The 27,199-nt window shown below is 32.3% G+C and overlaps 1 protein-coding gene across 4 annotated transcripts in view; it reads right to left on the bottom strand.

Moving 5' to 3' along the window:
* Positions 1–27,199, bottom strand: part of LOC145265515 (sodium/hydrogen exchanger 9B2-like) — a 79,748-nt gene that overhangs the window by 20,375 nt on the left and 32,174 nt on the right. For all 4 annotated transcript variants that reach the window (XM_080121426.1, XM_080121425.1, XM_080121423.1 and 1 more), the window contains 3 exons: positions 15,767–15,931; positions 10,766–10,874; positions 837–973 (listed from right to left, as the gene is read on the bottom strand). In XM_080121426.1, coding sequence (XP_079977552.1) covers positions 837–973; positions 10,766–10,874; positions 15,767–15,931 — 411 coding nt within the window. The remainder of the gene's footprint in view (positions 1–836; positions 974–10,765; positions 10,875–15,766; positions 15,932–27,199) is intronic.

The raw sequence follows: 27,199 nt of genomic DNA, 5'->3' as shown, positions 1-27,199 counted from the left end.
TTAGACTTCACTGAAATTTGGGTGGTAATAAGCCCCTCTAAGGTCCCAGTTTTCTTTGCACTCATCCAGTGGAGGTTTGGTTAGTGCTTTCTCCCAGCAGTCTTTCCATCCTGCTCGACCCTTCACAAATATTTGGTGTGGTGCCGGTTGATGTCAAAGCTTTTTTTAGGGGAGGTAACTTGCTATTATACAGTTTCTTGATTCTATACGATATCTCTTTGTGTTTTACTTCTGTAGCAGTTTCCATATGTCCGGTTAGCGCCTATAGCTCATGTGTTTTAGGCTCTGCATTCAAGAGTTTTCCTTAATATTTTTTCATTATTGTTATCCATTGTATCTTCTCAGTCATCCCTCTGATTCCAATTTCCCCTCCCCGATGATGATGATGATGATAATAATAATAATAATAATAATAATAATAATAATAATAATAGTAGTAGTAGTAGTAGTAGTAGTAGTAGTAATAATAATAATAATAATAATAATATTTAGAAATTGTCATCATATTGTATGAACCTGCATATTCTATCATTGGCATAGGTTTCCCAGATATTTTTCTACTAAGAATTTTTTTTTCTAGAAAGACATTTTGTACTAATGTAAGGGACTATGACGTGAAAGTTGGCAATATCCTAGGTGAAAGTAATTTTGTGAAACGAAATTTAGAAATAAGCTAAGATGATAAACTTTCTGGATTATCTCCCTTTGATGGAACTCTTTAAAAGAATTTTAACATTTGAAAAACCACTGCCTTAAAACAAAAAAAAAAAAATGTCTGAAAAGTCTAAAAAAAAAAAGAAAAAAAAAGAAAAAAAAAGAACATGTTGCTGACTCACCTGCACAGTTGCTTTTGGTAGCCAGGCCATGGCGACAAATAATCTCTCTTTGAAGAAGAAGTTGGTACCCAAAACACAGCAAAAAGCTACACAGGTACGAACAGACAAACTAATAATCAATGATGCTACTCCATAATCTGAAAAGCAAAAATTTGGTCAAAGATCAAATTCAATTTTGACAAGATTTTTTAAAGAAGTCAGAATATCTTCTTTGAGAAAAAATGAATTGCAATAAAAATGTAGTAGTAGTAGTAGTAGTAGTAATAATAATAATAATAATAATAATGATAATAATAAGAATAATGATAATGATAATAATAATAATGATAATAATAATAAGAATAATAATGATAATAATAATAATAATAATAATAAGAAGAAGAAGAAGAAGAAGAAGAAGAAGAAGGAGGAAAACCCTTGAATGTGCAGACTGAAAAGCAAAATGTTGGTCAAAGATCAAGCAGACTGAAAAGCAAAATGTTGGTCAAAGATCAAATTCCATTTTGAGAAGATTTTTGAAAGACATTGGAATATCTTCTTTGAGAAAAAAATCAAACAAAAAATGCAAATACTGTATTACTTGGATTCATCGGACTACTGTTTTCATCTTGAGCGTTATTTTTACAACGCTTCAGTCGATGTAACCTCTGACCTTCTTTGGAATAATCTTGTCAAACTCAAGAATCTTTTTGCCAAACTTGGAAATCTTTCCATCAAGCTCAAGAATCTAAAATATATATCCATAAATGGGTAGAAGTCTTAAGTTATATAATGCACACGGATCCGCACGAGATTAAAATACTAAGTAGTAATCAGTTCCATTTGACAGTTTTCTGGAGGTTGAAGGTTCACAATCTCCAGTAGCGGTGATACTAAGGATACGATTAAAGATAACTGAAGACGTCTGTCTAATCATGGTTGATGGAATAAGAATAAGCTACCCTTTCTATTAAATACTGGATTCTGTTCGAAATTCCGTACAGATTCCCAAAGGTTTGACATAAAGATTCACGAGACGCACTTGAAGAAGGGCGAAGGTTAGATCGGTCGAAACATTTTGAGAATAACATCTAATATAAGAACAGTCTATTGTTCTTGGGATTTTGTTTGCACAATTAGATTAATGTAGATTAGTCTGCATAAAAAACAAAAAAAAAACAAAAAACAAAAACAAAACAACAACAAAAAAAAAAACAAAAAAAAAAACCCAAAATACGAAAATCAGTTTTCATCAAACGGAAATGGAATCATATCGCCTTTTATAGGATAACAATTTTATCAATTCATCCTGTAGTTCCGAAGTTGTCCTCTGAAATCGTTTTAATTCCACTCGAGGTGAGACACGTTTATTAAACGTATATTAAATAACAGATTCCGTATAGATTCTCGAGTTTGATATAAAGATTCACGAGATGCACTTGACGAAGTCCACTTGACGAATGTCCAAATAATTCAAATAATTCATTCTCATCTAAAAAAAATTCCAAAAATTAAAAAAAAATATCATTGTATCAGGTCGGTGCAAATGTTTTTCCGCGATTTAAAATTTCATCTTGAAAATAAAAATTGTGTTCTGGAAAATCTTTATTCATAACAGTAATGACTTTTTGTTCTGCATGACTTGATTTTAACACTTTGTAAAAGTTGATCATTTTGTTTCCAGTACGGTTAATACTGAATAGCAATCAAATAATCAAACTATATTTAAAGGGAGATTACTCTTGTTTTACTTTGAAATTAACTCCCCTTGTACACAGATATTTATTATTTATTTATTTATTATTACATTTTCACCCCCAAACAAGGCACGTAGCCAATTTGATGTAAGGGGCTATTATCAGGGACCTAAGTGACAGGGGTACTATGTAAGGTACTATGTAGGGAGTTTAGCAGCAAGATGTCTGTTCATATTACACTTAAACTTCTGCATGTCAGTACAGTTGAGGAAACAGGAAACTGGAAGAGTATTCCAAAGTCTTTCAAATATACCCATATCAGAGACAATTTTATCAGCCAAGTCATTTATGAATATTAGAAATAATAAAGGTCCAAGTATCGATCCCTTAGGTACACCCGCATTTATATCAAATATTTTGGACGTACGCTCATCGAGAACAACCTGGGGAAGAAGCTATTAGAGTAAAAGGCTTTCTTACATCTAGGAATCTCGGCTGTGTAGGGATGGGACTTCGCTGCTTGTCTGGTTTGTTGGGGGTATCTTCGTCGAGGGGGTACAAGAGCTTGTAGTTCATCAGAACATTCACCATTAAAATCCTTGTAGAACAGGCAGAGAGATGCAACATTTCATCAGTGGGACAGGGGCTGAAGTTTAGATGACAGTTTGAGACCTATTAGGTTGGCGACTCTCTTTTGTACCCTGTCCAAGAGCGAGAGACTAGTAGCAGATGCACCAGCCCAAATATGACAGCAATACTCCATACTTGGGCGAATGGTGATTTATAGCGGTACAGGATACTTTCAGGTGTAAGTAACTTTCTAGCATGATAGAGAGAGCCCACCTTCTCTGCAGCAGCCTTAGCAATGATCTTGATGTATCTATTCCAACTCATGTTTCCTGTGAACGTTAAGCCAAAGAACTTGAACGAAGTGCTTTCAGGTAAAATATCTCTAGCCATAGCTATTGGTGGTTGGTAAGATTTCATGTAATTATTAAAGGAAACGAGCTTTGTCTTGGCAGCATTGAATGTTACCATCCATTTTTGATCCCAATTTTACTACAAACTGAAGGTCTTCCTCTAGGGTTTCGGCCATTACCTTAGATATGTGCTCATTAGTTTTCCCCACATGTCTGCTATAGAGCGTGGTGTCGTCGGCAAATATACCCATCTCGGAGACAATTTTATCAGGCAAGTCATTTATGAATATCAGAAATAATAAAGGTCCAAGGATCGATCCCTGAGGTACACTCGCATTTATATAAAATATTTTGGACCTATGCTCATCGAGGACAACCTGGATTCTTCTCTCATTTAAGAAGGATCTAATTATGATAAATAATCGTCCAGTAATACCATAGGATTTTATTTTCATGAGAAGACCATTGTGCCATACCCCGTCAAAAGCCTTAGATATATCTAGGGCTACTGCCCTCACCCCCTTCCCCTGCCTTACCCAATGCTTGGTATAAACGTTCAGAGATTATCTGCAGTAAAACGGGCTTGCCTGAATCCATATTTGTGGGCCCTGTCGGTGGGGCATTAGAATACGCTGACTGCCCCCCTGCAGAGGGTAAAAGTCCCTCAATGGGGGTCCTGGATATGACCTTAAACTATATCCAGTGGTGAGGCCCCAGCTTGTGAGCTTTGGGGAGTGTGGAGCCACCCTTTAATTACCATTGCTCCCAGGTCCACTCTGACCCGGAGTGGTAGTACCTGTTAGGGTCCCAACTATGGGTTAAATAGAAACCGACGTGAAAACAACAAATATATTCTATTAAAAAAATTTTTCTTCAAAATCTTTGGATTCGGCATTAAATAACCTGAAAAGGGTTGATATGCCATAAAACAAAAACAACCAACCAACCATATTTGTGGTCAGACAGTAGTTAAGCAGCTGTAAGGCGGTGGACTAGAGCTTGATTAATAAAGGACTCAAATATTTTGGCAAAAAGAGGGAGGAGGCTAATTGGGCGATAATTTAATGGGTCAGTTCTTTCGCCAGAGTTTTTGTAAACTGGTACCACAGAAGGAGTTTTCCTGCAGCCAGGAAAGCAGGATTTGTTAAGACATTTGTTAAAGAGTTTAGAGAGAACAGCACAGCCGGGATGAGGTCAGGTTCACATGCTTTTGAGGTGTCTAGGATTTGTATAATATCATGTACTTGTGAAGGTATGATTTTCAGATTATCTAGTGTGGTTTCTGTCCACAAAGGAAAATCCGGGAGGGAATGGTTTGCTGAGTCCAAGGTAGAGTTTGAGGCAAACTGACGGGCAAGCATGTTAGCTTTCTCAGTTGCTGTGCAAACAACCTCATGATTGTTGGATAGTGGGGGTATTGTCGATTGTCCATTATTTACTACACTATTGTAGATTTTCTAGAAATCCCGAGTTCCTAATTTCTGTGCTTCAATACGTTTCCTGGTGGTTTCAGTATATTCACCCTTAGCTGTTGCTACTTCTTTCTTACAATTATTTCTAGCTTCTATATACTTTTGTCTGTTTGTACAGGATTTATGCCGGATAAATCTACAGTATGCATGTTGCCTCTGAGCAATGGCAGCTGCGCAAATAGAAATAAACCATTGGGGAGAGTGGGGTTTTCTATGTTGAAGAAGATTATGTTCTTGAATATTTTTATTCATAACAATTACGACCTTTGATCTGCATAACTTGATCTTATCTGTCAATGATCTTATAAATGCCTAACTTGTAAAATTTATTTAAGTTTTGATGTGAAATCTTAACTCATGTAGAGTAATATATTTTGGACTAAGTTACTGCATGGAGGCATGTGAAGATTTCACGGATTTCGATGACAATAAAAATATAGGAGTGTGAAATATTCATTGATCATCATTCAATCCCGGGCAACGTCAGGTCTCTCTGCTAGTATTTAACTAATTACGACATGAAAATTAAGTAGATAACATTGCTTTTAGCTGAAATTGACATAAAAAGCTCTTAGTATTAATGATGGAGTCCCTCAGGGGTCCATCCTGGGCCCAACTCTCTTCCTGATCTATATTAATGATCTCCCAAATCACATCCTGACATCATTCGTTGACATCCATGCTGATGACACTACTATCTATGGTAGCACATCAAAGACTGTAAACGACCAACTTCTCTCTGATTCTCTCTCCTCTGATCTTGGGTAAGTCGTCTAATGGGGAAAGAGGTGGCTTGTTACTTTTAATGCATCTAAAACCAAGCTTTTATCTTTATATCATCAACACTCTGATCCCCATCTGGCATCAATTGAAATGAATGGCTCTCGTCTTGGGGAGGCCTCGTGTTTTGACAAGCTTCTTGGCTTGATCTTTACTCCTAATCTTAAATGGAACACATACATTAAATCTGTTGCCAAGGCCGCTGGAAAAATGGTGGGATCCTTCTATCGATCCAGTAGATATCTCACTGCTGATGCAATTCTCTATCTATATAAGAGCCAGGTACGTCCAAGGATGGAGTACTGTTGTCACATCTGGGCAGGAGCTGCTAGAAAGGCTTATCCTGCCTTGATAGAGTTCAAAATAGACTTTGTAGCCTCATAGGGGATGTCCTTTTCTCTTCCCTGCAACCTCTTTCTCACAGAAGAGACGTTGCGAGTTTGTCGCTACTTTATCATTATTTTCATGGCAAGTGCTCGGATGAGCTCCATTCTATGATCCCCCCTTGCCAAACTTTCACAAGAAACACCCGTCTAGCAGAAAACACTATCACTAATTTCCCCCACTCTTTATCTGTACCTAAACCTAAACATAGATTCCATGAGCAAAGCTTCTTTATTAGAACTGCACGCCTATGGAATTGTCTTCCGTTTTCCTGCTTTCTGGCTGACTACAATATGGTTGTGTTCAAGTCTAACGTAAACAAGTTTTTGATGAGCCATTCCATACAAGTTAACAAATTTACCGAATCTCGATTACTAACAGTTACTATATTGTCCAATTTCTACTGTACACTCTGTAACCCTTATCCTGGAGTGGCCTATTGGCCTTGATAAGTGGTGATGCCTATGTAAAAAAAAAAGAAAATAGTAATCATTGTTTTTTTTTTAATAAAAACTAAAAACGATAACAATCTAAAATTATTTAGGTTTTCATGTGAAATATGACGTCCAATCTCCTCTCGTGATGTTAACCTAAGGTCATCTAAATGGTTTTGTAATCCACGATATAGATTATAATCTGAAGGAGCTAGGTTAAGGAAAATATGCAGGATGGGGTAAACTTTCCCAACCAAATTCTCTTGGGAGGTCTTTATGTAATGACGAGCATTATCATTATGGAAGATGATACTTTCCATTGACTAAATAACGTTGCGTTCAGGTCAACATGAATGATGCTTTAATAATATAAGAAAAAAGTTATAAATTAACAATGGTAATATGTTTAAGTAATAAAAATAAGCATAAAATTATACTGGTTTAAAATGCCACTTTTGCAAAAAAATTTTGCACCAACATGATAGATTGCAAAAAAAAAAAAAAAAAGGATTATCAAAAACGTCTGTCCAATCATGGTTGACAGAATAAGAACAAGCGACCCCGTATATTAAATAATGGATTATGATCGAAATTTCATAGTTTTTGACATAAAGATTCATGAGATACACTTGAAGAAGGCCGGAGGTTAGATCGGTCGAAATGTTTTGAGAATAACAGCTTGTCAAACAAGAAGATTCCTAAGTTCAACAAAAGACACCCAAAGAAGGCCAGTGGTTACATTGACCGAAACATTGCGAAAACAGCACTCGGGATGAGAACAGTAGTTCGAATAATCCAAAGAATCCAAATCATGAATCCTCATCTCAAAAATTCAAAAACAATGCAAATACTCTTTAAAACTTTTTCCTTAATTCTGTTTCATTCTTTTTGTTGCAATATTTTGGACCTATTAATGGGGTAGTTATTTAAATGCTGCCCACCTCAGCATTATTTGGCACAAGGCCGGAAAGTGGGAACCCCGCAGGCTCCCCTAAAGGAGGGGCACTCCTGCAATTTTAAAAATTGCCTGAGTAACCCCGTTGGCATTCCCCGGTCGGGGCGCCTCAGGCAGCAAGCAATAAACTTGCCCCACCGGAAAGCCCGGTGGCAAGGCCTGGGAGGGTGGACCTCCTAGGTATTACCCAGGCAGTGTACCTCAGTCCAACAGGTGCTGGGCCGGTTCCCGGCCCCTCACCTGTTGGGCTGTGTCAAGTGACGAATCCTTGACTTGTACTACCCTGTCTCCCTGCAGCCGAGGCCGCTAGGAGACACATCCCATCATCCCAAGGGATTAATGGGGTATGATCCCACACAGTCGGACGATTCTATTTATAAACGATGCTGCTAAGAACTGACGAATCAAATTAATTCACATTCTGCTACCAACCAATCAGAAACCAGAATTGCTTCATAAAGATTAAACCTTTTCTGGAGCAATTTCACATGTTCTTTTCCTGGGTTTCGACACCGTAAGAATATCTTGTTCTGTGAAACTGTCTACTACAAACAAGTCACCTCCCAGGACTTGTGTGTAACAGTGAACCATCTGAAACTGTTCTGAAACTCAAAATGGCTTACACTTCTAGACTTTTCATTTAAACTTTTAGGAAAATCTTCTTTTTTTTTTTTTCTATTGTTATATCTTATGAAAAAAAAATTGCAATAATAATAATAAAAATAATAATAATAAGGAAAACCCTTGAATGCAGAAACTAACACACACGAGTCACAGACGCAAGCCGGCCATATAGAAACTGCTACAGAGGTAAAACACAGAGAAACACCACATGGAATCAAGAAAACTGAAATTGTGTAATTATAAGTCCCCCCCCTCCCTCCTCCCAAAAAACAAGGTTTGTGTTTATCACTTTTTTAAGTACATCCTGATCATTTCCACCACCAACTGACCCTGCTACCTGAACTGTTCTGTATATACTAATCCAATAACTCCTCCTCCTCCTCCTCCTCCTCCTCCTCCTCCTCCTCCTCAACAACAACAAAAAAAAAAAAGAAAAAAAAATCAGCTAAATGGCATAATCTTACAGTTAGATTTCAGCGTTTCTAGATCTTTATCGCTTCCTCGGCTAACTGACCCTGCTACCCCAACTGTTATACATATACTAATCAAATAATAACTCTCATCTATTCTTTCAACGTGGACGTGGGTGGTTGGCAAAAAGTTTTTTTTCGTCATTATCATCATCATCGTCGTCAACATCACCATCACCATCACCACCACCATTATTAATAATCCAGTCCGGAATTGTGGTTATATATATATAAACATTCTTAAATCATCACCTTAAAAGAAAAATCAGCTAAGCTGTATAACTCTTACTAATAGAAGAACAGTTAGATTTGAGTGTTTCATCATTGTTTTCGTTTCAAACATTGTCGCAACCGAAAGTGGTAGTGGGGATAATCTCCCTCTCCCTAGAAGATGCCCTCATGGGGTGCATCTCAAATAACCTCTGACAACCAAGTCTAGCTCCTGACCTTCTCATGCGGTTTAGCTACTAAGCCTGGCAAAACTGTTTATACAAACTAGGAGAAGGGGCAAAGGCAGTTCACTGGCGCCTTAAAACCAGTCACTTTGGACAGGTGGAGCTTGTCAACTTTGGATGGTAGCTCACCTAGGAGAAGGCAATTGTGATTCAAAGCCTTGCAGGATTACCCTATCAAGCGAAAGGCTACAGGAGTAAACCCCAACAGAAAATCTAGAGACATAGTCCCTAAGGAGGCCTGACTTTATATTGAAAAAATATATATATGTTCTATTAAAGAAATTTTCTTCAATATAAGTGCATTCGGCATTAAATAACCTGAAAAGAGTTGATATGCCGTAAAAAAAAATACAACTAACTTCTGCCAAAAAGAAATACTCTTCTCTGATCAACAGGCTTTTTATTGAAATCGCCTGCCTTTCATATGCATATTAAATGCCCTGAAGTCTCGTTACCTCATGAGATCGCAGCCATTTTTTCTTCTTTATTCTTCTTGCCTGACACAAACACTGCATACTGTACAAAATCAGGTTTGTACTAACTTTTAGATCACAAGAACTCCAAGTGAGTAACAAGAATTATTAAATCATTTCTTTCTGATAGGTTCATAAAAGTAGTAGTTGAGGGGCAAAAATCAGAAGCTCACAGCATTAATGCCGGTGTCCCTCAGGGGTCCATCCTGGGCCCAACTCTTTTCCTGATCTACATTAATGATCTTCCAAATCACATCCTTACATCATTTGTAGACATTTATGCTGACGACACTACCATTTATGGTAGCACATCTAAGACAGTAAACGACCAAGTTCTCTCCAATTCTCTCTCCTCTGATCTTGAGCACGTAGTACAATGGGGAAAGGAGTGGCTGGTTACTTTTAATGCATCTAAAACCAAGCTTCTCTCTTTACATCATCAACATTCTAATCCACATTTGGCATCAATTGAAATGAATGGCTCTCGTCTTCAGGAGGCCTCAAGTTTTGACAAGCTTCTGGGCTTGACCATTACTCCTGATCTTAAATGGAACACGTACATCAAATCTGTTGCCAAGGCCGCTGGAAAAATGGTGGGATCTTTCTATCGATCCGGTAAATATCTCACTGCTGATGCTATTCTCTATCTATATAAGAGCCAGGTACATCCAAGGATGGAATACTGTTGCCACATCTGGGCAGGAGCTGCTAGAAAGGACTTGTCCTGCCTTGATAGAGTTCAAAATAGACTTCGTAGCCTCGTAGGAGATGTCCTTTTCTCCTCCTTGCAACCTCTATCTCACAGAAGAGATGTTGCGAGTTTGTCTCTGATGTATCGTTATTTTCATGGAAAGTGTTCGACTGAGCTTCAATCTATGGTCCCCCCTCGCCAAACTTTCACAAGAAACACTCGTCTAGCTGTAAACACTATCAATAATTTCCCCCAGTCTTTATCTGTGCCTAAACCTAAACGTAGATTCCATGAACAAAGCTTCTTTCTTAGAACTGCACGCCTGTGGAATTGTCTTCCGTTTTCCTGCTTTCCGACTGACTACAATATGGTTGTGTTCAAGTCTAAAGTAAATAAGTTCTTGATGAGCCGTTCCATATAAGTTATCAAATTTACCAAATTTTCATTACTAATGATTACTATATCGTCCAATTTCTACTGTACACCCTTTAACCCTTATCCTTGAATGGCCTCTGGGCCTTGATAATGTGGTGATGCCTATGTAAAAAAAAAAAAAAAAAAAAAAAAAGAATCAAGGAATAATTAATCAACTTACAGATTGTGTCTGCACTGATTTTATCAATCTCCATTTGTGCTCCGATGAGACCAAAGAGAAGAGGCTGGAAGATGAGCCACAGGATTGACATGGAGTCTGAGATCCTCTCCTTTATATGAGATGAAAGAAAAACAAAATATATTAAAAACAAACGATATCACACGCACACACACACACACACACACACACACACACACACACACACACACAGATGCACACTCGCCGGTAGGAGTTCATTAGGGAGTAAGTAATAAACTTACTCGACCCGAAACACTGGACACAATGGCCTGGAAGGATGGACCGCCTAGAACAGCACAGGACTAGCAATGTACCCCAATCATCAACGGGAAAAGGACATTGTGGCCGGGGGACAAATCCCTGCCGTTAAATAAATCATATGCCGTTATAGTCACATGATTTGGGAGGGGAGGTGGATAATGTTATGTGGCTAACGTCATTATACAACTATTTTCTGAGATCATCGTCTACCACTCTTCCCATCTATCTCTCTTCATCTTTTCTTTCAGAGAGAGAGAGAGAGAGAGAGAGAGAGAGAGAGAGAGAGAGAGAGACAGACAGACAGACAGACAGACAGACAGAATGGTAAAGATATAAGGAGACAAGAAAAGGAGTGGGTAGGAGCGTCAATCGTTCCTGTTCCAGAAACACACACACACACACCATTTTTAGGAGTCACCATTTACCAAGGCGTAGAAGTCACTCGAGGATAAGGTTTCTAGAGTGTACAGTAATCAATGAGATAATATTGTAGTAATCGTTAGTAATGGAAATTTGGTAAATTGGATTACTTAAGGGGGCGGTTCATCAAGAATTTGTTTATGTTGGACTTGAAGACAACCAAGTTGTAGTCAGCTAGGAAGTAGGCAACTGGAAGAGAGTTTCACAGGCGTGCAGTTCTAAGAAAGAAACCCTGTTCATGGAATCTACGTTTTGATTTAGGCACAGATAAAGAGTGGGGAAAATTATTGACAGTGGTTTCAGCTAGACGGGTGTTTTTCGTGAAAGATTTGCGGGAGGGGGGGGCCACAGATTGGAGGTCAGACGAGCGCTTGCCATGGAAATAACGATAAAACAAAGACAGGCTTGCAACGTCTCTTCTGTGGGAAAGAGGTTGCAGGGAAGAAAAAAGAGCCTCCCCCACTAAGCTACAAAGTCTATTTTGAACTCTGTCAAGGTAGGATAAGCTGCTTTTAGCAGCTCCTGTCCAGATGTGGCAACAGTACTCCATCCTTGGACGTACCTTATATGTATATATAAATAAAATTATATAAACATTGTAAGAGGTCGTCATGGATCGATTGATGTTTCAACATTTTCGTTTTCTGTCAGGATTCCAAACAAATTTTGTAGTCAGAAACTAGATAGTAAAACAAAATTTTTTCAGAAAAAGAGTAAACTTCTTACAATGTTTAGTGAATTTTATTTAGATAAAAGCTCTGCACGTGTACTGAGCACTGTTGAAGAGATATTAGCTTTTAATTCATGTTAACAATATACATGAACTTAATCATTTTGTTTAAAGCAAAATCTTCAATTTTGGTAGTAATAATGAAATGATAAGTATTTTTTGTTTTAAACTATTAGTAAAACTAAAATCGATAGATCATCACTCAAAACATCTGCATATTTAACAAGTGTATTTTTACGTTAATTGGGGAAAATAACACCCCCCCATAGTTAAATATTTAGAGATTTATAAAAAAAAAATCGAAATAGGAAATCGTATCAGAATCATTAATTTAGTATGGAATCGGGAAAAATACTTGAATTGTTCCATCATTATTATGCTTATATATATATATATATATATATATATATATATATATATATATATATATATATATATATATATATGCATATATATATATGCATATATATATATATATGCATATATATATATGCATATATATATATGCATATATATATATGTATGAATATATATATATATGCATATATATATATATGTATGAATATATATATATATATGCATATATATGTATATATACATATGTATATATATATGCATATATATGCATGCATATATATATGCATATATATGTATATATACATATGCATATATATATGTATATATGTATATATATATATGTATATATATATATGTATATATGTGTGTGTGTGTGTGTTGTAAGTATTAGAGTCTCTGAAAATACTTATCAAATACAAATACTTAATAGACGCAAATATTACACAAATACATATATACACAAATGTGTATATATGTATTTGTGTAATATTTGCGTCTATTGACAAACATAAAGAATAAAGTAACATGACAATATAGAAAAATAAATCAGTACTCACTTTCGAAGTGGCTAGAGTTCTACTCTGTCTCAAGTAGGCATAGTTCCCACAATAAATGAAAACGTACCTTCACTTCTCCAGGCTGGAACTCTCTGTCTCCCAAGGGAGGTAACTCTCCAGTGTATACATTAACCAATGTTCTTTGCCCATATTCGCCTATATATATTTCACGATCCAAAAACTATACAGCACTTTAAAAATAATAATATGAACAAACCCTAGGGGTCCCTTTCACCAAAAAACTCATCAGGAGTTAATCGTTCGTTATCAAAAGATGCAAAAAGACGAATTAGATAGTCATGCAAGAATAAATACTTGGAGATATATGAAAAAAAGGAGGAAGATAAGGTAAATATATAAATAATATAAAATAATTGAGATGAAGAGGGTATGAGAATGATTTTGATAGATCTCTAAGCAATTCTAAGGATTTAACGAATTCTTTCTGCCAACAAAGTGGTGGCTTGCATGAAAGAATGGAGACTGACTTCAAAATCTTTAAGTGATTTTGAGAGTCAGCCGGTGTAATATTCTGAAACAATCCATTTTATAGGCATAAGTACAAGCCGGATTTTCGATTAGATGTTGGCCAATGGCAGATTCCAAAGCAGACGAAGGATGAAAATGATTGCATGTATAGTTCCCACACTGACATCAAATTGTACACATAATTTTTTTATAGACACACGGCAGCCCATGATATTCTTTATTTGGCCAATCAACTCTGGTGTTCTGACTTCCTTACTCCTCCCACACCTCTCATCATCCTCACATCCTCCCTGTCTTTCTTGAATCCCTTATGTCACTCAAAAACTGATGTTCGATTCATGCAAGATGGTCCAAAGGCAGTCTGAAGCATTCTATGGCATTTTTTTCCAAGTTTAAAACAGAATTTTATTGCATATCGTTCTTCTAATGTGTCCTCATGTCCAGATTGCATTTCTGAAATTCACCAGCTGCGACAATCGGCCTTTAGTAGGGTGTATTACAATTCTTGCTGTAGCTGTTGATTTGAGCCTGAAATCATAAAAATTGGTCAGACATCTCATAAGATGTATAGCAATAACATTTTCAAGAGTCTTTGATGATATTAAATGCCCGTAAAAAGTCTGAAAACTTATTGGAAGCCCCTCGTATATATAAATGAAATTTTCGTCTTGGTGATCCTTATAAGGTACTTACTGTTGTCAGATTGCATGATTGCTGTTGCTAACAATCTACTGAGAAGCGTCATATGCCAATTTAGATGTCCTTTTAGTGGTCGTATCCAAAGCAAAATGTACTTTGCTTGTTACCAGCAACTTCGGAGCAAACCAGGTAGGTAGGCATCCATTAAATGGGCAGAACACCCACAATCTCATTTTCACAGTTTGCATCGTTCGAATATTCCTTCGAAAGTGCTCATTATTTTAATTACAGTTCCGTCGAACTGTTTCAAATTGATTTTACTCTTTCACAGTTTTGTTCCATCCAGAAGTTTCTCCATCGAGAACTTGCAGGGGAAAATTATACGGTATTCAACTTTTTTCTTTTCCGATTTTCGCAGGTGTGTAGTGTGGATCCTGGCTTACATAGCATATAGACCTTACATCCTACTCTATTGCAAACACATGTTTCACCCTCATAAGGACTCGTCAGGCTGAAATTCCCTTTTCACAGGAATAAAATGCAGACGATTCTGTGTAGATTAATTGTCATATATATTTTCATAACTTACTACGTAGCTCCCAAAAATGGAATGTTTTTATTAGCCCTAAGAGATCCTCTGGGGCACACCTAAGAGTTATCGCAAAGTATAGACAAACAAAATTATATAGAAATCAGTTAGTTACAACTTTTCAGAAAGTTTCATAAAAATCCAAGGCATCATTTTTTTTTAATAAGCACAAAAGTGTCAATTTTAGCCATTTTAACCTGAAAGGCACCCCCCTCCCCTAGTCAACTGGAGTTTTCTTGGAAAATCCGTGCTGCTACTTTTTTACTCATATCATGTTTAATGTTTGTACAAAATTTTAAAAAATTTCAAGGCGTAGTTATTGAGAAAAGTGCGGACAGATGAACGGACATAGAGGCAAGGGTGAATTTACAGGTCCACCCTCCTTTTATCGGGGGGGGGGGGCAAAAAATCAATATTTAAAGGTTTGGAAGGTTGGTTCAATTTTTCTAGTATAGCGATCCTCCATTTTTAAAACTTATTGATAGCCTCATTTTGACGTTGATTCCTTAAGCCCCCCCCATTATTATTATTATTATTATTATTTTTTTTTTTTTATTTATTTTATTTTATTTTTTTTTAATAATTTATTTATTTACTTTATTTTGTGACTTTTCAATTTGAGAAAAGTTCGGTCTGTCACCCGCCCCCGTCATTATTTTTTTAAAATTTATTTATTTATGACTTTTTTTCAATGTGCTTTTGCATTTAACGACCTGCACTATTTTTTAAATGTTTTTTTTTTAAAGTTAAATTCAAGTTTTACAATATTTTTTTTTTTAATTAAATTGTTAGGTGAAAATACAGAATAGTTACAAAACACCCTCCTCTCTCCATATTAAATGATAGGTTTTTAAATATACTTCAGCACGGGTCGTTAAATGCAAAAGTAACTTCTGTAAGGGTGTGCCAATTGTTCAAGCGTACCAAAAGGTTTTACTAACCAAACATTTATATTCGTTTTGTTGACGCCAACCAGCCGCCGCAACAAATGCCGTTGTGAGGCAAAGAAGTGGCCCGGCACCAGGAAGATCCAAACGTGGACAGCCGAGAATGCCCATCAACCCGACTGCCAGTAGAATGAATCCCTTAAGAAAAAAACGATTTTCCTAAAAGAAAAAATAATTTCAGATTAATTAACGTATTAATTTTTGGATTGAGATTAATTAATATTTAAATCTTTGGATTTAATTTTTTTTTTTTTACAAAGGAGCCACCACTTATGAAGACCCAGAGGCCACTCGAGGATAAGGGTTAAGAGTATACAGTAGTCAATGGGACAACATCGTAGTAATCATCATTGAAGAGATTCCCATACAAAAACCTATCTAAGAACACTGCCAGATATATTTTGTGAAATTTTATAAAAAATAGGCCTAGCCGTTTTGGAGTCTACAAGGAATGTACTCTCTCTCTCTCTCTCTCTCTCTCTCTCTCTCACACACACACACACATACACACACACACAGAGGCAAAGTGCCTTTTATATAATAGTATATATATATATATATATATATATATATATATATATATATATATATATATATATATATATATACTAGCAAAAGTACCCGTTGTTGACTGGGTTCAAAAACAGCCTACAGAAAATGGACTCTGATTTATGAAAGTATGATAGGTTATGAAAAGGAAGGGTTGTAAAGAGATAGCTTCGAATTTGGGGGTATCAAAACCAAAGCAAAATATGATGAAAGTAAAAATAAAATAGATAAACCCCATAATTTATTATACCATACCTGTTCACACTGAAACACTTATCACAATATTCTGTGGATCTATATTAAAAAAAACCTTGTTAAACTTTGTGACATATTTCCATTCTACGCAGGTCAGGCGCGAACAAACACCCCATAATTTTATTATACTATATTTCTTCAAACTGAAACATAATTATTAAAGTATACTTACGCAGATAGATATGAAAAGTCTTTATTAAAGTTTGTGCCTATTTCCATTCTAGGGAGGCTACAATTTTATTATACCATCCCTATTTAAGTTAAAATATACTTATCAAAGTATTATTATGTACATTTATATCAAAAACACTTGTAAACGTTTTTTTTTTTAATTTTTAATTTTTTTTATTTCCATACTTTGTGGACTTTGCAGACCTCACAATTTTAATGAATCATCATTATGCCAGATCAAACATACCCATTACTGTATCTCGATACATCTTCTATCATTATATGTGATCAGTTTTCTATAATAGTCAAACATATAGGAGCCTATTGATGACCACACACACACACACACACACACACACACACACACACACACACACACACACACACACACACACACACACACACACACACACAGACGTTCAGCTTTATATTATAGATATATATATACAGAAATAAAATATATATAGTAAATGAATATAGAAATAAAATATATATATAGTAAATGAATATAGAAATAAAATATATATATAGTAAATAAATATAGAAATAAAATATATATATAGTAAATAAATATAGAAATAAAATATATATATAGTAAATAAATATAGAAATAAAATATATATATAGTAAATAAATATAGAAATAAAATATATATATAGTAAATAAATATAGAAATAAAATATATATATAGTAAATAAATATAGAAATAAAATATATATATAGTAAATAAATATAGAAATAAAATATATATATAGTAAATGAATATAGAAATAAAATATATATATAGTAAATGAATATAGAAATAAAATATATATATAGTAAATAAATATAGAAATAAAAAATATATATAGTAAATGAATATAGAAATAAAATATATATATAGTAAATAAATATAGAAATAAAATATATATATAGTAAATGAATATAGAAATAAAATATATATATAGTAAATAAATATAGAAATAAAATATATATATAGTAAATAAATATAGAAATAAAATATATATATAGTAAATAAATATAGAAATAAAATATATATATAGTAAATAAATATAGAAATAAAATATATATATAGTAAATAAATATAGAAATAAAATATATATATAGTAAATGAATATAGAAATAAAATATATATATAGTAAATAAATATAGAAATAAAATATATATATAGTAAATGAATATAGAAATAAAATATATATATAGTAAATGAATATAGAAATAAAATATATATATAGTAAATAAATATAGAAATAAAATATATATATAGTAAATAAATATAGAAATAAAATATATATATAGTAAATAAATATAGAAATAAAATATATATATAGTAAATAAATATAGAAATAAAATATATATATAGTAAATAAATATAGAAATAAAATATATATATAGTAAATAAATATAGAAATAAAATATATATATAGTAAATGAATATAGAAATAAAATATATATATAGTAAATAAATATAGAAATAAAATATATATATAGTAAATGAATACAGAAATAAAATATATATAGTAAATGAATATAGAAATAAAATATATATATAGTAAATGAATATAGAAATAAAATATATATATAGTAAATGAATATAGAAATAAAATATATATATAGTAAATGAATATAGAAATAAAATATATATATAGTAAATGAATACAGAAATAAAATATATATATAGTAAATGAATATAGAAATAAAATATATATATAGTAAATGAATACAGAAATAAAATATATATAGTAAATGAATATAGAAATAAAATATATATATAGTAAATGAATATAGAAATAAAATATATATATAGTAAATAAATATAGAAATAAAATATATATATAGTAAATGAATACAGAAATAAAATATATATAGTAAATGAATATAGAAATAAAATATATATATAGTAAATGAATATAGAAATAAAATATATATATAGTAAATGAATATAGAAATAAAATATATATATAGTAAATGAATATAGAAATAAAATATATATATAGTAAATGAATACAGAAATAAAATATATATATAGTAAATGAATATAGAAATAAAATATATATATAGTAAATGAATACAGAAATAAAATATATATATAGTAAATGAATATAGAAATAAAATATATATATAGTAAATGAATATAGAAAGAAAATATATATAGTAAATGAATATAGAAATAAAATATATATATAGTAAATAAATATAGAAATAAAAAATATATATAGTAAATGAATATAGAAATAAAATATATATATAGTAAATAAATATAGAAATAAAATATATATATAGTAAATGAATATAGAAATAAAATATATATAGTAAATGAATATAGAAATAAAATATATATATAGTAAATGAATATAGAAATAAAATATATATATAGTAAATGAATATAGAAAGAAAATATATATAGTAAATGAATATAGAAATAAAATATATATATAGTAAATAAATATAGAACTAAAAAATATATATAGTAAATGAATATAGAAATAAAATATATATATAGTAAATAAATATAGAAATAAAATATATATATAGTAAATGAATATAGAAATAAAATATATATAGTAAATGAATATAGAAATAAAATATATATATAGTAAATGAATACAGAAATAAAATATATATAGTAAATGAATATAGAAATAAAATATATATATAGTAAATGAATACAGAAATAAAATATATATAGTAAATGAATATAGAAATAAAATATATATATAGTAAATGAATATAGAAATAAAATATATATATAGTAAATAAATATAGAAATAAAATATATATATAGTAAATAAATATAGAAATAAAATATATATATAGTAAATAAATATAGAAATAAAATATATATATAGTGAATAAATATAGAAATAAAATATATATATAGTAAATAATATAGAAATAAAATATATATATAGTAAATAAATATAGAAATAAAATATATATATAGTAAATGAATATAGAAATAAAATATATATATAGTAAATGAATATAGAAATAAAATATATATAGTAAATAAATATAGAAATAAAAAATATATATAGTAAATGAATATAGAAATAAAATATATATATAGTAAATAAATATAGAAATAAAAAATATATATAGTAAATGAATATAGAAATAAAATATATATATAGTAAATAAATATAGAAATAAAATATATATATAGTAAATGAATATAGAAATAAAATATATATATAGTAAATGAATATAGAAATAAAATATATATAGTAAATAAATATAGAAATAAAAAATATATATAGTAAATGAATATAGAAATAAAATATATATATAGTAAATAAATATAGAAATAAAATATATATATAGTAAATGAATATAGAAATAAAATATATATAGTAAATGAATATAGAAATAAAATATATATATAGTAAATAAATATAGAAATAAAATATATATATAGTAAATGAATACAGAAATAAAATATATATATAGTAAATAAATATAGAAATAAAAAATATATATAGTAAATAAATATAGAAATAAAATATATATATAGTAAATGAATATAGAAATAATATATATATATAGTAAATAAATGACAAAAACTATATTCCAAAATTCATGATCTATTCTTTTAATTCAGTTGACTTATACAATTCTTGACAGTATCTGTTTCATAGTGCAAAATCAATCACTAATTATTATATCAATCACTGAATCTATTATGTCCTTAACTCATATTGATTGTTGCTATTTCTTCTGATGAGTTAAAAGCATAATAGATTCACTGATTGATATAATAATTAGTGATTGATTTTGCACTATGAAACAGATACTGTCAAGAATTGTAAAAGTTAACTGAATTAAAAGGTATAAATTATAAGATGGTTAACATCATGAATTTTGGAAGATAGTTTTTTGTCGTTAATCACTATGTTGTTCTATAATTACATTGAGCTTCTTAAATAAGGATTGGTATATATTATAAGAGAATATACTTCTACATAAATATATACATATATACATAAATATATATATATATATATATATACATATATATATATATAAAGAGAGAGAGAGAGAGAGAGAGAGAGAGAGAGAGAGAGAGAGAGAGAGAGAGAGAGAGAAGATGCGTTCGTCTACTTCAGCTGGATTAAAGTGTGTAGATAATTCAGATGCATTTCTTAATAATTTTATCTCATTTATTAAACTGGCAGGGTCATAGGGCATTGTCCGGGATATTTTTTTTTTTTTACATAGGAGGCCCGTGGGTCACTTCAGAGTAAGGGTTAATGAGTGTACATTAGTCAATGGGAGAATATTGCAGTAATAGTTAGTAGTGGAAATTTGATAAATTGGATTACTTAAGGGGACGGCTCATCAAGAACTTGTTTATGTTGGACTTGAAGACGACCATATTGTAGTCAGCCGGAAAGCAGGCAAACGGAAGAGAGTTCCACAAGCATGCAGTTCTAAGAAAGAAGCTTTGTTCATGAAATCTACATTTAGGTTTTGGCACAGATAAGGAATGGGGGAAATTATTGATAGTGGTTTTGGCTAAATGAGTGTTTTTCATAAAAATTTGGCAAGGGGGGGACCATAGATTGGAACTCAGATGAGCATTCGCCATGAAAATAACAATAGAGCTGAGACAAGCTAGCAACGTATCTTTTGTGGGGAAGAGGTTGCAGGAAAGAGAGAATGGCATCTCCTACTAGATTACAAAGTCTATTTTGAACTCTGTCAAGGCAGGATAAGACTTCTAGCAGCTCCTGCCCAGATATAGCAACAGTACACCTTCCTTGGACGTACTTGGCTCTTATACAGGTAGAATTTCATCGGCAGGTAAGCTAATTTCTGAATTTTCAGGTAAGGATAAATTAATTTCTGATCATTTGGGTTGAGATTAACTAATTTCTGAATTATTGAATTGAGATTAACTAATTTCTGATCCTTTGGATTATGGTTAACTCACTCTCAGAGACCTAGCACCTACCGGAGACGTGCCAGGACTGCGGACAACTCCTGAGGATAGGTCAACTCGCGACACTGAAGCGCCTTCAGAAGATCATGGCACTGAAATTGCTCCTAACATGACGTCTAATGACACTGTCTCCATTAAGATTCTGTCAGACAGTTTAGATGGGCCAACACTTGAATCCCTGACAGATGAAGGACTAGCTCCGAAAAAAAACATGTTCATCCAGAGACTGACTCTGACACGGAACGGCCTGCTCCTCTGAGAAGGAAACATTCGGAGCGAGGTATTTTAGAGCCCACAGACAGGTTCGCACTGAAGAGCCTTCCTGTTTAGCACTCTGACTCTGAATCATGGACTACCGAGGCGGCCACTGTGAGCTTGTAGGGAACCTGAACATTTAAGGGACTTTCTTCTCTATCAGTGAAAAATTTGGTGGGGGAGAATGTTTAAATATGGATTATCTCTCCTTTGATAATCCAAGCTATAAAAGCTGTACATTTCCGCTTGTCAAGTAGACGAGTAGCAAGATTCTTAATTGAATAAAAGATTACTAGACAGAATAGGTTTACTGTGAATAGTCATGTTTAGGTTAAACTGTGATTTAGCTGTAGATATACATTCTTTTTTCTCTAGGGTTATTTCTAACCCTATCTCCTTTGCATTCTTTGCTAATTCATTGACAAAAACTTAACAACAGTGATGCCATCAGCATAGAAGAGAAGTTGGAGAGAATTTGTCCACATTGGCAAGTTTCCTCTGTCTTAAGCATAAGAATCTTTGTATCAATATTAATTAATCTCTGACCTTTCAGATTAAGATTATCTAATGTATATTTATACGAATCATTCAAATAAAAATAACTGCAACTCGCGTGTTTGTCTTGAGATTTACTACTATGCAGAAATAAAGAAATAAATCTATATATATAAAAGCAAAAATGGGTGTTAGTGTGTGCATTTTTCTGTATGTCCGCCAAAGGCTTTTTTCGCCGAGCTTCTTGGTCGGCTCATTCCTTCTTAAAACTTTTTATGTAATATCCAAATCATAATATCTACGAGTTATGACTGGGGGTTGCATCTATTTTTAATTTGCCGGACTTTTACGCGCTATTTTTGAAATTTTTTCAATTGCCGCGTTTTCGTTACACTTTTCAGTATAAAAAAAGCAAAACTGGCTTGCAGCCGCGTTATGTTTCAAGGTCAAACATCACGCGACTTAACTTTCTCGCACCTGTCGATTTCACTTTATAAACGTTAACTTAAGACACTTATCACTTCCTCTCCTCTCGTTTCCATCTGCACGTCAAGGCTTCAGGATTCAAGCCTACCTTCCTACTAAAACCTTTTTCTTTTACACCTTCAAACACTCGGCCAACGTTTTTTTTAAACAGGGTTGTTTTGATCTATCCCCCCCAATACACACACCTCCAAACACCCGGGTAATGCCGGTTACCCCCGCTAATATAAAATAAAACAGACAAAGAGAAAGACTTGTTGAGCAATTGCAGACGTTTCTTTTCTCTTTTCTTTTTTTTTTCTCCCCTGAAGAAGAGATTCTATTCTCGAAAATTAGGGACATCAACACACACACACACACATATATATATAGTAAGTTATAAAAATTTATATGGCATTTAAGCTTAATTGCCATATATATTTTTTATATCTTACTATTGACGTGCTCCGACATAGATGCGAACCCAGGTCGTCACATAGTAGAATGTAGAACTGGATAAAATATAAATTAAAATCTAGGCATAGCCAAGAGATTGCGCCGTAGCCCATATGGTTAGGTCGTCAGTATTACACACTTCATACATGCGACGACCTGGGTTCGCACCTATGTGGGAGCAAGTCACTGATGAGATGCAGTACATTGAAACCCACTTTGGGTCTGGCGTTGTCCGTTGTCAATGCAATTGCTTGATTCCATCTAATTCTGGGTTCTAGCTTTACCATAAAAAAAGTGAACGGGTATTTATATATATATATATATATATATATATATATATATATATATATATATATTTTTTTTTTTATTACATTTTCACCCCAAACAAGGCACATTGCCACTTTGATGTCGGGGGCTATTATTAGGGACACAGGCTACAGGGGTACTAGGTGGAGAGTTGGGCAGCAAGATGTCAGTTCACGTTACACTTGAACTTCTGCATGTCAGTACAGTTGTGGAAGCAGGAACCTGGCAGGGAGTTCCAAAGTCTAGTGGTTCTGGGGAAGAAACTACTGGAGTAGAGTGCTCTCTTACATCTAGGGATCTCAACTGTGAAGGGGTGGGATTGTATTGCTTGTCGGGTTTGTCGGGGGTATTTACGTAGAGGGGGTACAAGTGCTTGCAGCTCTTATATATATATATATATATATATATATATATATATATATAAAAAAATAATTTTACCTAAATGCGAGTTTGGAATAATTTTCCTTTTGACCAATTTGTTACCCCCAAATGGGGAGCGGCATATGCATTGTCTTTAATATGTAATTCAGAGTGGCTGAATGTAGTAAGATTCGAAATCGGGACCCCATGATATGATGCTTAAACCTCTATCACTGCACTATTTCTATTTTGCATGACAAAACACGTGTCAGTGAATAATTATATTTAAAAATAAATAATATATATGCCGCTCCCCATTTGGGGGTACCAAATTGGTCAAAGGGAAAATTATTCCCAATTCGCATTTATGTAAAAATGCACTTTCGTATAAATAATTCATTAAAAAAAATGTATCGCAAAACAAATATAAATAAACTGCATCTGCATAAAATGCGATACATTCAGCAGTCGTGTGAGATAGCTCAGTGGTAGAGGTTTAAGCTTCATATCATGGGGCCCTGATTTCGAATCTAACTAGATTCAGTCACTCTGATAAGTCGTAGATGATGAAACATGTGTCAGTGTATAATTATGTATACATAAATATATATTTCTGTAGAAATATGATTTTTTTTTTCAATTATATTTCACTTTTTATATACACAAATTCTTAATTTAAGAAGCTCAATGTTACTACAGAGCATATAACAAATAAATGAAAAATGTCTATATTCCAAATTTCATGATGTCGATCATCTTATTATTTATTCCTTTAATATATATATATATATATATATATATATATATATATATATATATATATATATATATATATATATATTTACATCCTTGCCAATGAAAGTCTGTTTTTGTTTTCTCTTTTTTCTGGTCTACATGGTGGAATCCGCGTGTAAAAGTGTTAGTCCGCAGGTCTTATAACGGCATGATTTTTAAAAACAGTCATCAGCAGGGTGTCGCGTTAGCCACGCAAAATGAATTAAAGAAATGTTACCTGCATTAGAAGCGTTACATATATTTTGAAATTAATAATTACGTATATAAAATACATTTACAAAGCTAGAAAACAATGCATATGTGTTTATATATATATATATATATATATATATATATATATATATATATATATATATATATATAACTACTTCATTTACTCACATAAAATTAATATACGAAAGTATATATTTATGCGTAAACTTTAAGTATTTACTTCAAAAGTGCTCAATACGTAGGTAGAGCTAGTTAGTAATTTATAAAATATATATGGCGATTAAGCTACACTGAATATTCCACGTTTCATCCACTCTAGGATTCCTCAGGCTTATGCGCGAATTCTGTGGTTGTTTATCGTTTTTAGGAGGACCATATAAAAACGATAAACAACCACAGAATTCGCACATAAGCCTGAGGAATCCTAGAGTGGATGAAATGCTGAATATTCAGTGTAGCTTAATCGCCATATATATTTTATAAATTACTATATATACATATATATATATATATTTGTATATTTTGGCAGCAAGTCATTATTCAAGTACGTCTGGTTGCACGACAGAGTTATTTTTTTTTTTTTACAATTTTTCTGGATATCTTTTCCATTTGCTTAGTGGTCTTTTTAATTTCAGCTGGCATGTTATATAAAACGGCGCTCAAAAGTTGTTGTTCAGCCATATTCTTCTCAAGAGCTTTCTATCGGTGCATCCGATTATCATCAGGAGCAATTGCTGTTGTTATCGTTTGGGTGCAGGATGGTCAGGGGCGAATTATTTTTATTTTTAATTTTTATTTTTTAATTTTTTAGTTTCTTGTTAGTTATTAAATACTGTTAGTATATTTGTTCCAGTGTAAAATGAGATCCGGTTAAAAAAGGGGTGTAGTTTTTTTTTTATAAGTACGGCTTCTAGTAATTTTAGTCGTTGTGTGCAATTGTTAATTTTAGTATTGTTAGTTAAGATATTTCTAATGTCAGACAACTATAGGTTTTTATCATGGGATGTTAGATGTTGTTCCATGGTGCTATTGTCAGCTAAATGATAGGTTAGTTGTTGGGAGAGTGTTGTTGTGATGTGGCCTATATATGCATTGCATGAGTTTTTAAAGTGTGTTCAGAAACATTCTTCGAAGGGGCAAATATATATATTTATATATACGTGGCAAACTCTGCGGCTGCTTTTCCAATTTTGAACACTCTTCCGCTGTCTTCTCTTGAAAAAGGACTAATAGGTCTGAAATATATTGAGATTTATAACACCATTGAATACAACAGAAAAAAAAAAAAAATGACTGTTGTTTAGAGTTAAAATTTGTGTGAAAAAGAAAAAACAAACAACAAAAAAAAGAAATTTATTTCTTTTGTTTTCATTTAATTTTACTCTATATAAAAAAAAAAATCTCGCATTGTTCTTGGCTTTTAATTTTACCTTATAATTTTCTTCAACAATGCTTCAAGCAAACTACAATCTACTTATATATTTATATATATACATAAATATATTAATGAAATCAAAGGGATGTAATGTTTACCTAATATATGCAATGGTAAACTTCAAACTAATATAAATAACAGTGTGTATATATAGATAATTTAACCCCAACCGAATAAGAAAGCTCAATACGCAATAGAGTAGAGCTTATTATAAAAGAAAGTAAAAAGTGGACAGACAGACAGCATATATACAGTATATATATTTATATATAAGAGAAAGAAAATTAAAACTTTAAGTTGAACTTTACAATCAAAATTTATTGTCCGACTGAATACTCCAAAAAACAATTTACAAAGTTCTTATTCCACAGCGTTTCAAATAATGCTATTCTTGTTATTTATCAGAGGACATAAAAGAAATCAGCAAATTATATTTGTAGCAATGCTAGAATTTGCTAGTTATGGCATTAAGTGAAACTGCAATTTATTGTAGTCATAAATTGCCAAGAGAAGAAGTGAGAAAATTTTGGGTATGTAAAAAAATATAACAACAAACCGGGCATAATATTTCAGCTTACATGAAAATTCTCTCAAGTTGATCCGAAATGCGAAAATAGTTCTTTAGAAAGAATGGTGTCCAAAATTAAGTCCAGCGTGACGATGCATATAATCCGATTTGAAAACTTTCAAAACAGCTGAAATAATGAAAATTGTTTTTTTCCGGACAGTGCAG

Source organism: Euprymna scolopes, chromosome 40 (genome assembly GCF_053919585.1).
Source record: "Euprymna scolopes isolate OS-2025 chromosome 40, ASM5391958v1, whole genome shotgun sequence".
Taxonomy (NCBI): domain Eukaryota; kingdom Metazoa; phylum Mollusca; class Cephalopoda; order Sepiida; family Sepiolidae; genus Euprymna; species Euprymna scolopes.
Note: the sequence above shows the minus strand (reverse complement) of the source record. Positions and strands in the feature narration are given on the sequence as shown.